Genomic DNA, 13,713 nt, shown 5'->3' on the forward strand with positions numbered 1-13,713 from the left:
ACTTTGGCCATATTTTTCAAAAGAAACAGTTCATGAAGAGGGAAGGAGGGATTTTTTTCCCTACAAATAATCTAGCACTCTGTCATGATTCATGCAGTTCATGCTGAAAAATATCTCTTTGATACATGTGATACTGTGCTCAAGAAGCTCCTTAAGTCATTTGCCCTGCCAGAGTGCTGTTGGCTTTATCTCTAGCAAGTTAAACCTGGTGTAACTGGAGTGCAGTTATCCCCTCTTTCCTTGTATGGAAACCACCTATTAGCATAGTTGTAAATTTTAAGACCAGATGAGTACAACAATTTCTTTTAATCTGTATTCTGCAAAACAGTTTTCAAAGTTTTTGACTGCTTCCTCAAGTTAAGCTGAGTATCCCTGATCCAACAGAAAGAAGGGAACAGGTAAAACAACTGAAACAAGATTGACTCTTGTTCACTATTTGAAGATTGCATCTCTAAAAAATTATGTTCACAGATTTGCACCACAACCCTCAGCTGTAGAGTTTGCCACGTGCAACAACATAAGAGAATCTGGGTGGCTGAGGGTTAATTTGTTATGTGATTCTGTCCAGCCTCTCCCCCAATATTTTGAAACATAATTCAGAATTTAAAATCAATGTAACACACAAAGAGAGAACATCACATTGAAAGAACAAGTTCTATGTTAAAATTTACACCAGGTGCATCTCAGTAATGTGGACACAACTTGCAATAAATAGCTCCGTGTGGGAAAACAGTATTTTTTACTGGCAAACACTCTTCTGTAAACTGTGCTAATACTGATACAGGCGCTGCTTCTTACATTTTTTAGGCTCTGTGCATGTGGTAGTCATTCATACAAATTCCTGTCTCCCTTCTCCTTTCCCTTTAAAAAGGTTAATCCTTCTTTGTGCAGAAAGGTCAGTGTGGGATTTAAATACATGTTAAAAGAGTGAGAATCTATATTCAGCGGCTAAAGGAATTTTAAAAATGCACTTTTCATGAAAATCCCTCTTCACAGAGAACACCTTTCACTGAAAGGCACCAAGAGTTTGCTTGGATGTTTGGCTTGAACATCCTTGACTCCAAGGGCACAGCTTTTTACAGGATTAAGCTTCACATTATGCAAATTACTATATCAAGACTGATTCACCTCTCCAAGTTGTTTTGTGACTTCAGGAAGGTATGATCTCATTCAACTATAGATACTAATCTATTTCCTAGGCGGCACACAACCTTGTATTCAAGAACCAAAGGCAGCTTGAATACAGAAGCCCCCCAGGAAAACTTCAAAAACCTACTGAAAATAGGTGACAGTATCTCCCTGTTCAACGGATTACTTCAGCATCTCATTCACTCCATTGTGCAGCATACATCCAGGTGCTTTTCAGCTTGCTGGGCTGATGCATCCTTTAATTCTGTTGATATGACGAGCCCACAACAGTACTTCTCCTCCTGCTGCTTTGTTGTGAAGGACAGAAGATAGGGGTGCTGATGGCTACTGTTTCAGGTAAGCATCAGCAGCTGTAGTTCAAAGTTTGGTCTTTGTGAATACAAGCATGGGGCTGCACAGCGAGACGGGGAGGTTTACTCAAAGAGAGAGACGTAGTCTGGTTCCTGGTCCTCTTGGCCACACGGGTAAAGCAACAGCTCCTTCCCCAAGGAAGTGATGGGTTCGTCCTGTTGATATAGGATATGATTAAACACCACCTTTCAAACAGACCCTACCTATCACATCACGGGGCGGACAGCAGTCACCCTGCCTCCCTGAAGGTGCGGAATGTGCTTGGTGCAGGAACCCAGAGGCACAATTCTGGCAGTTCTCGGAAAGAGCTGTGCTTGTCTTGTAGGCAACTGCAGCTTCTATGGCAGGAACTACTGCCCAGCCTAGAAGGTGCTGGAGCAAGGGCTGTGCAGCATGCAGCTATGCGGGGCAGGGTGGTTGTGGACCGTGCTCCTGGCTGGGTTTGTGGGAGGGACAAAGATCCTGGAATAAGCCCAGACCCTCTGCCCCAGTTCTAACAAGGGAATTCCCGGGTAGTACAGTCTCTGCTTCCCATCTCGTTCTCCACCCTAGCACCAGACGCATGGTGGAAACTTGCCTTCTTTCATGGTCACCCAGTGGGTGATAAGCAGAACCCACTAAGGCACTTCAGTGGAGTGGGTTCACCCTGCCCATCTCTGCTGCAGCGCAGGGGGTCTGTAGGATTCTTCGCAGACAGTGGGCACGGCCCTATCTTTATACAGATAGGCATAGCCAGGCTTTAAATCCTCTGGCTCTGGTAGAGCTGTATAGCTCCTGCTTTCAACAACTTCAGCCTGAACTGTGAAACCCATGCAAGAAGCAAGTTCAGGTAGCCCAGGTAGAGCTCCATATAGCAAATGAACATAGGTATTTTCCTCATGTCCAATTATCTTTAGCCATGTCTCTGTTAGGCTAGGCACTTATTTTAAATGAACCTTTAGGCAAAATGATTGTCCTGCCCCTGGGCAGATCTTACAGTAAAGGAATGAACAATCCATCTGGCCCTCCTTGGAGCCCAGGTAACTGCAGACAGTGCTAGCAAGCACCGTCGTATTGTTGCAAGAACCTGCCAACCTTCTTCTTTCCCTCCTATTTTTTATATTTGCTCCATATCACACCTTGCCTACTTGGAGATTATCGATACCTTGTTCTCTTTCTTGCTGAAACTGGAGGCAAGCAGGATTTTCTGCTTACCCAACTTGCCGGGGCCCTGCAAAAACGGAGAGAATCCCCCCCAAAATGAAGTCTGCATGAATATGCTGCCATCTCTCACCTTATCGGCCTTTCTACTGAACAGTGTGTAAGTAACATGGGCCCTGTGTACAAGGCATTCTGTGCACTTGAGAAGGAATAAGTCAGGTCTAAGATGTTTGAGATGTGTTAGATCACCTCAGATGTACCCATCAGGCTGGCATACCCTTCTGGAGGGGCACACAGGATACCCAACAGCAGCTAAAATGGGTCTAGGTACCTATTTAAAAAAAAACTGAATCTATTCTTACTTATTTTGAAGTGCCCTGAGGCAAGTAAGCAAACAGTTAATGAATGCATTGCTAGATGTTCACCTTGTGGTAGTCTACAAGGTCAGCCAGGGTTGGATGTTGTAGCTGGTCCACTCCAAGGAAGCTGTAGGAATCACTGGAGGCATCAATGAGGAAGTGCTTACATCCTTCCACAGACCGATAGGAGAGCACGTAGCCTTTGATTTTCTCGCTGACCCGGACCAGAAAACTCCCCGGTACTGTTTTATTCAGAAGCTCCTCTGCTTTCTTGGAGGCTACGATACCTGCTCAAAACCAAAACACAAACCCGAAGGGAGAAAAGCATTCGTGCAGGACTGGCTGGAACAGTTCTCACAAGACATCTGCTTTACTGCTCTAAACCGAGCCCATGGCACTTCTGACCCTCGCGTCGCCCAGCAGCCCAGGAAGAACAGCACTGCCACTGCTAGTAACAAACCATGGCCACATGCTAGCTGCGCTTTAACTGTTCCAGACTCGGCTGGTTGTGGATGATAGACGCGCAGAGCTCAAAAGAACAGTTTCTGTGTTATGCGAGAGAACAGCATTGCCCTGTGTTGCGTGTTGATTCCAGTATGGCAGGGCTTTGCAGAGACAGTGATCACAGGTCCTGTCAGGACGCCTCGCAAGCACTGACAGCCCAGTTGCAAGAGGATAATGCTTCTGTTGCTGCACTCTTGGATCAAAGGAGTTTCCCAAGCAAGGGAGGTGGATGGGATTATGATGACCCATTAGAAATGTGATGGAAAGGTGGTGGATAATGAGCACGTATGGAGGGAGAGTGACTTGGGGCCAAAGCTGAGTTGGATGAGGTGTGCTCGAATCTCTCTCACCCTGGTCCAAGCAGTTACCAGGGTGACCACGCGTTCACTACCGGGAGGCAGGGGTGGCACAGAGGTACGGGGTATTTTGAACACCTGGCCTATGTTCTAATACTTTAGCTTGCCCTTTGTCATAATGCTAAAGGAATTTAAACTACATTAATAGATATTTAAGATGGAAAACATAGCCACCTTCAAAAAGCTCCTGGGTCCATCCTGTGGCGGCAGCAGCCATATTAGCAGAAACAACTCCTTAAAGAATTGGGTTGGGGCAGAAACACTCAAGACTCACCATGGAACCAAGGTGCTATTGTGTCTGTGGTTTTCTGATAGCCAGCTCGGAGAGGGAATTGCTCCTCTTTGAACCACTTGATGATGCTTTCTTCAGTGGAATTGGAGACTGTCCTTTGGATGCCTTCTTTCCTGTTAGAAAAGACCATGGTTTGTACATCAAGTTCTAAGGACACCTTTTGAGTCCTTGTCAGGACTTAGCTTTTGTTCAGGATGTTAAGAACAGCCCTAAACAGAAGGCTTACACTAGTGCAGCTGTCAGCAATTTTATATGGTTTTCAGAGGACACCTAGCATCTAGTATATAGGTACTCTAGGCTTAGCACACTCTACTAAATAAACCTGTTACCCTCCAGGGCTGAACAAATAATTTCATCACACCCTAGGCTGAAATATAGCCTACGCTCTGCATTTTTGCCTGCAAGGTGCCTCCTCCATGTGAGCAGGAGAGCTAACCATTCCCATCTCAAGCATCCCATGCTAGAGCAGAAGAAGCTCATCCCTTGTCCCCTCCACAGTGCACAGGGGTTTCCTTACCTAATTGCTCTCCCGTTTGCCATTGCAGAAGGTAGAAGCTTAGGCTTGGGTGGGAGAGGTGGATATTGGAGTGGTCGCCGATCTCCTGCTGTGGCACCCTTGGAAATATCTGCCTGCTTCCCTCTGTGGATACCCTGCAGTGAAAGCCTCCTGTAGTCGTCCCTGGCCTGCCGTGCGAGGGAGCGTCTCTTCTCATCTGCTGCCTTGGATTTCCTCACTGGAACAAAAAAGGAGTCCTACAGGAGCGAACAAGCAGGCAAGTTTTAAGCTTGTTGCCCTTTGTCCAACTTCCAGCTTGATGAAGTGGGAGAAAAACCCATTTCACAAGGTGAAAGATGCACTCAATCGTGAGACCATTTTTCACATGTGTCCCATCACTTTTGGGCATCTGCTACTTAATAGGGTCCAGTTTTTATTCCTTCAAAAGATTAAAAATCTGGGTTCTTTCTGGGCACCAGGTCCCTTTGAGACTACTCGGTTTTGTTTTGGATGTTGACTCCTGGTTCAGACAGTCTTTCATGTGAGCTGGTGGGGTGTGGAGGGTGTACGGAATAAAAGCTGCTGAAGCGACCCCAGATTAATCCTTTGAAGTATTTGAAAATGCTGATAATTTTTTGAGGGTGGGAGGGAGTCTTGCTGAAACTGTTAGGGGAAGTGGAGAACTGCCTTGCAAAACTGCCTTGACTGTCTAGGTCCAGCTCAGCCTGGAGTCTGTAGGAGTAACCAGCTCTTCAGCTGGTCTGAGTTAAGCTAGTTCTTTCCTTGCTTTTGTAATCAACTTTAGATTGTTTTTTCTTATCAGTGAGAAAAAAAAAACCCCTGGCCTGAAGTGGCAACAGTTGGTAGTACAGCATTGCCATCTACTGAGCAGCTGGGGAGGAACTGGGAAAAAAAATGCATCGGGTTCTCCAGGAAGTATTTGGCAGCAGTGGTGGATGCTACTGCGGGTCTCATACTGTTTGCCGTTTTCCTTCCTATTGTTTTGATTCGTTATGTGAGACAGTGCAGTAGGCCTCTGCTTAGGTGGGATTGTGCTTGAATGACAGGGAAGCTCTTTTGAGTTCGTCCCTGTCACCCATTACCCTTGTCCTCAAGAGTAATGGTTACTGCAAAGTCCTACAAAGGGCCAGCTTCTAGTTTAAAATTGATTATCCTGGCTATATTCCTGTGGTTTGTATTTGTTGCTTGTTTTAATATAGTATCTGTAGGGAAAAAAATCAATTTCTTTGCCCAGCTGTAGTCTCGGTGCTGTGTGGACTCGGAAATATTTCTGATAATGCAGTGCTGTATTTCTTGGCAGTACTGTCCACCCACTGACCAATTTTTCAATTCCAGTGTGGCAAGAGAAGGATTGAGATCACCCCCATAGAGCCCTAGAATTTCTCAAGCCCCATAGAAAAAGGTCATCCTAAGATCTTACAGGTTTCCTGCCATTCAGGCTCATTCTCATCCGATCTCTGAAGCATCTTCTGGCTCTCCAAGCTGGGGTGACTCTGTAGTATTGCCTCCTGGGAGGCTGTGGTCTCTTCTCTTGAATTTCTCCTCTGTGCTTCCTTCGTCTATGAAAGAAACACTGTGTTCAGCTTTGTTCCAGGCTAGTTTTAACCCTGCTTTTTAGCTGGCCTAGAAATACTGGGAACTCCATTCTTTATTGTGAATCCCTCTGATGTCAACAACATACTCTGAATGTCTGTCTTTACTGCAGGTGGCAACAAAGGAAGTAAGGGAAAACAGTCCACCAGAAGTCATCAGGAGCATCTCCCTGTGCTGTTCCCCGGTCTGATAGCCTGGCCTGCTTTGCATCATCTCCGAATTCTCACGCTGTACATGAGGAGCATGGCAACGCTGGGTAAAACTGGTCCAAGAGGTGAGGATGTTCTTGGGTCAGATGAGGCTCTGAGGCTGACTGAGACTCTAGGATAAAGTCTGGGCCCCACTCCATGTGTTAGGAGCACTCTGGGTTGTCACTTACCTGTTGGAAGCCACGCTTCCTCACGTGGCAGTCTGCCAGCATCTGGTGAACATCTCTGTTTTCCCTCTGGGTGGAAGAAGAGAGCAGTGAGAAATAAATGTGGCATTAGGACACTTGCTCTTTTTTTGGAGCAATAGGTGTTTAACGCAGAAGCAGTGATGTGACATTTAGGTTAACAAATTTTGCCAGCCTTCTCTGATAGACATCGGGTTTTTTTCATTATATTAGGCCTAAAGTGCCACAGGAGGAGAATTCAGGAGTGTCAGCACTGTCATAAGCACACCTAGATTTGCTAAGCAATGCTCTCAAGTGCTCCCAGGGAGCAGTCCCTTCCCTCCCTCCCTATCAAGAAAGCTCTAGCAGAACCTGCTGGCCACAGCTTTACCTGCCTGTGCTTGTTTGCTGCTGTGGCTGGGGTGCTACAAAACCCTGCTCGTCAGACTGACCCTACTAGCTGCGTATCTCGTGTTCATCTTCCTTGCAAACTAAACCAGCTATCCTGGCAGCAAACGCTAGGTGAGACCTGCCTTTGAAGATGAACAGTTAGACTTGTTTTGGAGCAAACACCCACCCACCTCTCCACTGGTCCCAGACTGACTCCCACGGTGCAGTGAATAATGAGTTAACTGTACTACACTGCTTACCAAGGGCACACTTCGTTTTATCTCCGTCACCAGCTTGGCTAATATTTAATATGAACAGGGCTTTCCAATTTCCCGCTCCTTGACAGGAAACTAGGAACTTCACGTGGGTGTGAAGCAGCTTGTTTTCTTAGCTCAGCCCCCTGTCCCCTGCAGCAGAGAAAGCACAATGCCCGGATCCCTCAGGTTAGATGGGAACTAGATCTCAGAGAAAGCACTTCAACGAGGGAGGTGAGGAAAGGCCACTCTCCAGGCCAAGAAAATGCAACAGGCGTCTTTGGTCTGGATCACCCCTCCTAATAACAAAAGCCCCAGAAACCTGGGGAAAAGCTACTAATAATACAATGATAGAAAACAAAAGTAAAATATACAACCCCCTCTATTTCCATGCACACAACTTTGAAAGGGGTTTAGATTTTTTTTCACGGTGAGATTTTTGGGGTTTTTTTTGGGGGGGTTGCCTTTTTTTTGTTGTTAACTGTGATTAATAGCTGCCTTGAAAAGAAAAAACAAATCTCTCACATTGTTGCTCAACTTCAGCAAATAGTGCTAAGAAAAACCCCATGTGACTCAGAGGCTTTCGATAAAGGAGACAGCCGCTCAAAATCCTCTTCAGTATTTTGGTAGCAGTGGGAGAGGCATTTTGCCAAAACCCAACCTTCAGTTATTGTGCTTTTTATACTGAAATATGAAGTGGCTGTATAATAAAAGAAGATACACTCATACAAGTTAGAAGCAAAAGGCTGGATGAAAATTCTGCTGAATAGATTGGACTTCTCCCATAAAATTGGCAGGGTGTTCTGTTCCTTCTGTTTGATTTTGGTTGCATGGATATTTAATTTAACTCATCTTTTTCCTAGTTCTCTGCAAATGGCTTTTTGTACCCAGTTAAAAAGTAGAAATGTATTTATTGTTGGAGAAAAGTATTTCTGTAATGAAACACCACAGCAAAGCAGACACTGTAGTTACTGCGTTTGGTATTTTCCTGTGTTGCCAAGGTCGTAAGCTATTTTCTAACTATTTTAGAAGATCAAAAAAAAAAAGAGAAGAAGAAAAGAAGAACCTAAAATTTGCATGTTAGAGGATGCCAGTAAAATTCTCTATCTTAATCTGTTCTTTTATACAGGTAGATGATTTTGTCTGAGGGCTGTGGCCTTGCATGTACAGTTCCTGAGATACCCTCCCCGGTCTTGCCCAAAAAGCCATCCAAACTAGCCACAGAGCAGGAGGGAAAGCACTGTGACCACTGTGATCCTTGTTTTACCCACAGAGAATGGAAGCAAAGGAATCCAGAGTAACTTATCACTTGGTACAGAGCAGATCTCTCCCAGCTCATAATAGGACTCGGACCTCCAGAGTCCTAAGGATGGATGTAACAGCACAGCTTCTTCTCTGACTACAGAAGAAAAGCCGTAACAGTTAGCTGGCTTTTTTTCATCTTCAGATTTCTATTTACAGCAACCAGGATTTGCTGTACTTCCTAGATCTCAAAGCACATGTTTCTGATAGCTAGAAGGAAAAGGGCGGAAGCTACCTTTGTGAGCTCCTGGCTTTTCCCTGTAGCAGCAGCACTTTTTCTCACACCTTCCTTCTTTTCCTCCACGGTGGTTTTTTTATTCCCATGAAGAACTGTCTCACCCGGGACTCCTGACTGTGGATGTAGAGACTGTGTTACAGAAGAGTCAGTCTCTCTGAAACGCAAGAGAGAGAGGGCTTAGGAACCCAAGGGAGTCACTTTCTGCTCTCTGAGCATCTTGCAAGGAAGCTGCATGTGAGCAGAGCTGTGCTGCACTGAAGCAGCACGTGTGCAGGAAACTATCGTATCTCCAAATCAGGCAGGTGGAATAATTAAATTAATGACTCGTGGTGAGTAACTGTCATCCTGCTGTACACAGGCACCCGTCAGCGAATCAGTGCAACCCAAACACCACCTGCTGCAATCAAAGAGTTAGCATTTCCTGTGGTCTGCGGAGGGTATGGCACAGGAGCCATGTCACAGGAGGCTCGGTGAGCTGGGGCAAGCCTCGGCCTGCAGCTGGTCTCTGCCAGCATTGTGTGTATCACAGAAAGCCACCTTTGCCTGTGCCTTTTGCCTGCAAGTCACGTGTGACAGTGGTAACCACAGCCCCTACAGAGAAGACTCCAGCCTCTGTGTCCCTAGAAATACCTTCTCTGTATCTGCCCACCAAGTCTTCCAGGTGAAGGGTGCTTACCTGCCCTCCTTGCCTTGCTCTCTTTCTAACCGCTTTGCCCTTTGTGCCTGGATCTCTTCGCAGATGGCTGCATATGATTTGTCTGAAGGATGCTCGCCCATCACCCAGACCCAGACATCATTGTCAGCACCGAGCTTCCATGTCACTGATTTCCTGCTGGCTGGAAAAGAAGCAGCTCTTTGGCAAACACTCTTGCTTTGGTAGCTCCGTTCAGGGCCTGCGTCCTGCCTGCAGTGCCCTCCTAGCTGCTGCTGATGGCAGAGCCTCCCCAAAAGCAGCTGTACACGGGGAAGGAAAGCTTGGCTGGGATGCAGCATGCACCTCCCATTTCATTTCATAGTACTGAAGCCAGGTCAGTGAAGGAGGCATTTCTGAGTCGGGGGGCAAGTGAAAAGGCTCGCCACTGTTTCCTTTCTTGCTTTAATTCCTTGCCACTGCCTTCCACAAACTGCGTGAGAGTGACCTACCTGCAAACAAAGCATGTGGGGGAGAGCTGGGAGAAGAGTGTTATTTTCCTAGAAGCCAGCAGTGCTGTGTAAGGCAAGGAGACTTCAGGTCTAAAGGTACAGCAGGAACCCCCTTGCAGATCTGGTGCCCCAGGACAGATGTTCAAGTCATAGACAGATTCAGAGGCCCCATTTAGTGGGAAGTTTAATGACATATATCTCCTGGGGGCAAGTAAGCCATGTTTTCCCAGCTAGGGCAGTTGAGCAATTTGGTCAAGGACGGAGTGTCTGGGCCAGGGAGTAAAAACCATTGCATGGCTGGCCAGAACAGCTCCATCACAGGTGGGTTTAGTTGTGGTTTGGAAAGATGACTATATGTCCCTGGGAGAAGAAATTACTCTAAGGACACATTACTTCCTATTTCTAGGGAGCAGTTGACTGGGCCACATCTATGCCAGGGGAAGCAGCTGACAGGCAGAGACTTACCTTTTCTTGGCAGTGACTTCTTTGCTGAAGCCTTGTCCACAGCAGCTTCTCTTTCCTCCCACCGTCTGACCTGTTCCTGCCTCATCTTGAAGAAGAGGATCTGCTTCTGCTCCTCGCTGAGTTCTGCCAGCAGGTCGGGATCGATGTACATGTCCGATAGTATCTGTTTCAGCATGGCTGCAGGTTTAAGTTACGCACGTTTGTGGCAACGATCTCCAGGGATCAGATCCTCTTCCTGGCTCCAACAAGAAAGACTCCCTCCCCGCCTGAGCCTGGAGCAGGAATGCAGGCGTGCCAGAGTAATTATACTTCTGTCTGGTTTTTTGTTTTTTTTTTTTTTTTAGCTCAGACTTCCTGCAGAGACCAAAAAAGTAAATAAGTAGCTTAAAACCTGCTGTTAAGTTTCCTTGAAATAAGAGGTGAGCTCAGCTCCCACGCAGCCCCTGCCCGCTCTGCAGGGAGAGCTGGCCAGAAGGGATGGGTCCTGGAGTGGGGAGGTTGTGTTGATACCCTGATAAACCTAGCTGATAGTATATCAAAAGAGAGAGAACACTGCCTGTTACAGTCATCAGAGGTGCGGCTTGGCTGTGCTCAAGCAAACATTCCTGCTGGGCAGGGAATCAATGAACCCATGACTAGACGGCTACTCCTCCTTCCAAAGAGGAAAACTTTGATGATCAAAAGGCCAGCCTGCCTCCTTTCACCGAAGAAAGATAGGGAGAGTTTTTGCTCTGCCGCCGAGGTAGGAGTGGGAGTTTTGGGGTGCTTCTGTCCATCAAAGGCAGCCTTACAGCAAGTCAAGGGAGCACAAGTAGTGCAGCTGCTGTGGAGAAGGGTCAGCAGCCGAGTGGCTGAGGCAGCTCCCAGCCTGACACGTCTTGCTGATGCATCTTGCCCACGCGGTGAGCCTGGCGTGGGACGTCCCTGTCGGACAGGATGAAGCGGATAAGGATTGCTGCCTGGGATGCCTGTTCCTGCCTGGAATGCCAAGCCGTGTCTGGTGCGTGCTGGCAAGGTGCTAACGCCCACACAGCTATGCTTTGGGCCCCTGGATTTACATTTACAACAAGGGTTTCGCTGAAACATTGGGAGCTCTCCTGTCACTTGAAAAGGTGCCAAATGAGAGAATAGAAATGTGGACTAAAGACCTTGAAACCAGCTCTTTTCTGGATATCTGGATAAACTTGGGGAGGTCAGGAGGTTGGTTGGCAGCACTTTTGGTGGCACAGGGGGGGTGACAGCACGTATGAAGTGCAACCAGAGCAGGGTGGCTGGCTGGCCAGGGGCGGCAGGGGCTTTCTGGACAAACTTTTGGCAAATGGTGCCCACAGGCTGCAAGGAGGTTAAGCTAGTGGGATTCATTGCGTGCTTCTGCACAAATCCGGGGAGTCTAAGGAACAAGCATGATAGGACATAGCGCAATAGGTGGGAGGAACGGGGCTGATGGAGCAATAATGGGGAGGTACAAAGGGCACAAATATGGCAGAAGGACCTGTGCCAGGGTGAAGTGGGAGTACATACTAAATCCTGGAGTCAAATCAATTAACCGTCTTACAGGAGAGAGGCTGGATCCCTAGGGACCCAATTATTGGAAGAAAAGTGTTGGGAGCACCTTCAGCTTTAAAGTATGACAGCTTGACTTCTGCCAAATAAAATAACAGAGAAGGAGGTGGTAGGGGAGCCAGTGAGCACAGTACTGGAGCTTTCCAAGGAGCGCACACACAGCACATTTAGTTAGTTGAAATGGAGCAGCACAACAGCAGCCTTCATGACATCAGACTGGCAGGACAGTATCTGCTGCTTTGGTCCACCTTCCCCTGTCTTACCCCACCCCTGGAATCAGGCAGGCTGTCCCAAGCATCCCCCCACCTCTGAACACAACTTGCCCTAAAACTGCTGGAGACAAGGAGCATCTCAAGGACCTCAAGGTATGGATGGAGCAGACCACAGTCCCTGCATAGCATTAGCTGCAACAGAGGCCAGGAGCAGGAGTCCCTGGGAAGATGCAGTGATCAGGAGTTGGGGATGAGCCTTCTCATTTCTGTTTTGTTTGCCTGGTTACTTTGTATTTTCCCTATTAAAAAATATTAACTTAATTCCAGAAGCATGAAGCTGCTGTTCCAAATCTGTCTTGCTTTTGTTTAAACAGATGGCTTCCTTAATTAAAAAAAAAAAGGGGGGGGGGGGGCTTTCGGGGGAGGTTTTCTCATCTGGACAATGCTTTCTGAGTATCCCCCTGATAGCAGAATTGTTGCAGCTCAGCAGCCAAAGGGGCTTGAGCTGTCCTCAAGCCACGGTGGGTGGCAGCTGTAGAGAGGGAAGAGCTTTTTGTGGGGAGGTTGCTGGTGAGCAGTCCCTCGTACCTTGGGACTGTCTGTTAAACTGCAAAACTGGGGGACACTGCTGAAGGATTGCCATTTAAACTTCACTGTCTCCTGCTCCTAAGCACTACCTGAAAGAGAAGCCATTTGCAAACAGATCAGGGTGTCAGAAAAGTGCCTTTAACCATAAATGGGTACCTTAAGCTTTTAGTTGTGTTTTTTATGATCAGTTCAACCCTGCATGAAGGACATCAATTCTGGGGGTTATTTTAGGTGAACTGATGTCTTCAGAAGGTACTTGATGTCGCTCTGATTGTGGGGGGCATGACAATCTCTTTGAGCCCATGGTGGGTTTTCTTTGAAGAAACCACTATGGTTGCATCCTCTGTGGATCTGAAACAGTAATTTAAGTGGCTGATAGTTCTGGACATGGTCTGAGCTTGATGGTCTGGCAGAGATGTCTTCCATGGGCCAACAAATTAATTATGACGTCTAACATTGAAGGGGCTTTTAGCAAAAGAGACTTGTTGCATGTGGGGAGGTGAAATGCTTTTATTTCCTTCAGGTGAGAAGGTATAATTTTTGGTTTGTGTGGGCCAAATGCCGAGCGGTTTGGTTAAACAGAGGGCACTCAATCGCTTGCCCAGGGGAAGAAAGGCCAGCCAGCTGGTGAGGCTCTGTCTTCTGGCTCTGGATCAGCAGAACTACTTTTTCCCCAGAAACTCTTCAGAACAGTCACAGTTCACTAGCCAGAGGGGTGCCTGGAAAAGAGAATGGCCAGATGTCATCCTGTGAGGATGTTCTTGCTAAGCTGAGCAGAGCCCTGCGTGGCTCTGGCTGGCAGAGGCGGCTGGAAGTGCAGATCATGAGCCCGAGTCCTGCACCCTGCCTCTTCATACAGCAGTGAGCGACATGACTCCACCTTACCATCACACCAGCCCTCCTCCTCACCCTTCCTTACTTTGG

The 13,713-nt window shown here is 47.2% G+C and overlaps 1 protein-coding gene and 1 long non-coding RNA gene across 2 annotated transcripts; one reads left to right on the plus strand and one right to left on the minus strand.

Annotated features, from left to right (window-relative positions):
- Window positions 1-287: 287 nt before the first annotated feature.
- On the minus strand, window positions 288-10,944 carry SH2D4A (SH2 domain containing 4A). The gene is made up of 9 exons (XM_037381430.1): window positions 10,427-10,944; window positions 9,495-9,654; window positions 8,816-8,972; window positions 6,641-6,706; window positions 6,089-6,227; window positions 4,669-4,885; window positions 4,134-4,264; window positions 3,066-3,286; window positions 288-1,655 (listed from the first exon to the last, which is right to left on the minus strand). Exons 1-9 carry the CDS (start codon window positions 10,599-10,601, stop codon window positions 1,563-1,565), a joined length of 1,359 nt encoding a protein of 452 aa, XP_037237327.1. The 5' UTR covers window positions 10,602-10,944; the 3' UTR covers window positions 288-1,562.
- Window positions 10,945-11,104: 160 nt separating this feature from the next.
- LOC119145197 lies at window positions 11,105-12,522 on the plus strand. Its single transcript, XR_005103339.1, has 2 exons — window positions 11,105-11,426; window positions 11,984-12,522. It is a non-coding gene; the product is annotated as an uncharacterized LOC119145197 (long non-coding RNA).
- The last annotated feature ends 1,191 nt before the right edge of the window (window positions 12,523-13,713 follow it).

Source organism: Falco rusticolus, chromosome 1, assembly GCF_015220075.1.
Source record: "Falco rusticolus isolate bFalRus1 chromosome 1, bFalRus1.pri, whole genome shotgun sequence".
In the NCBI taxonomy this organism is placed as follows: Eukaryota; Metazoa; Chordata; class Aves; order Falconiformes; family Falconidae; genus Falco; species Falco rusticolus.

Coding starts and splice junctions, on each gene's coding strand:
- SH2D4A (XM_037381430.1), bottom strand. CDS start 10,601: ATGCTGAAACAGATACTATCGGACATGTACATCGATCCCGACCTGCTG. Junction 4,265..4,668: donor GCAAACGGGAGAGCAATTAG/GTAAGGAAACCC, acceptor CTTTTCTAACAG/GAAAGAAGGCATCCAAAGGA. Junction 1,656..3,065: donor ACCTTGTAGACTACCACAAG/GTGAACATCTAG, acceptor CTATATCAACAG/GACGAACCCATCACTTCCTT.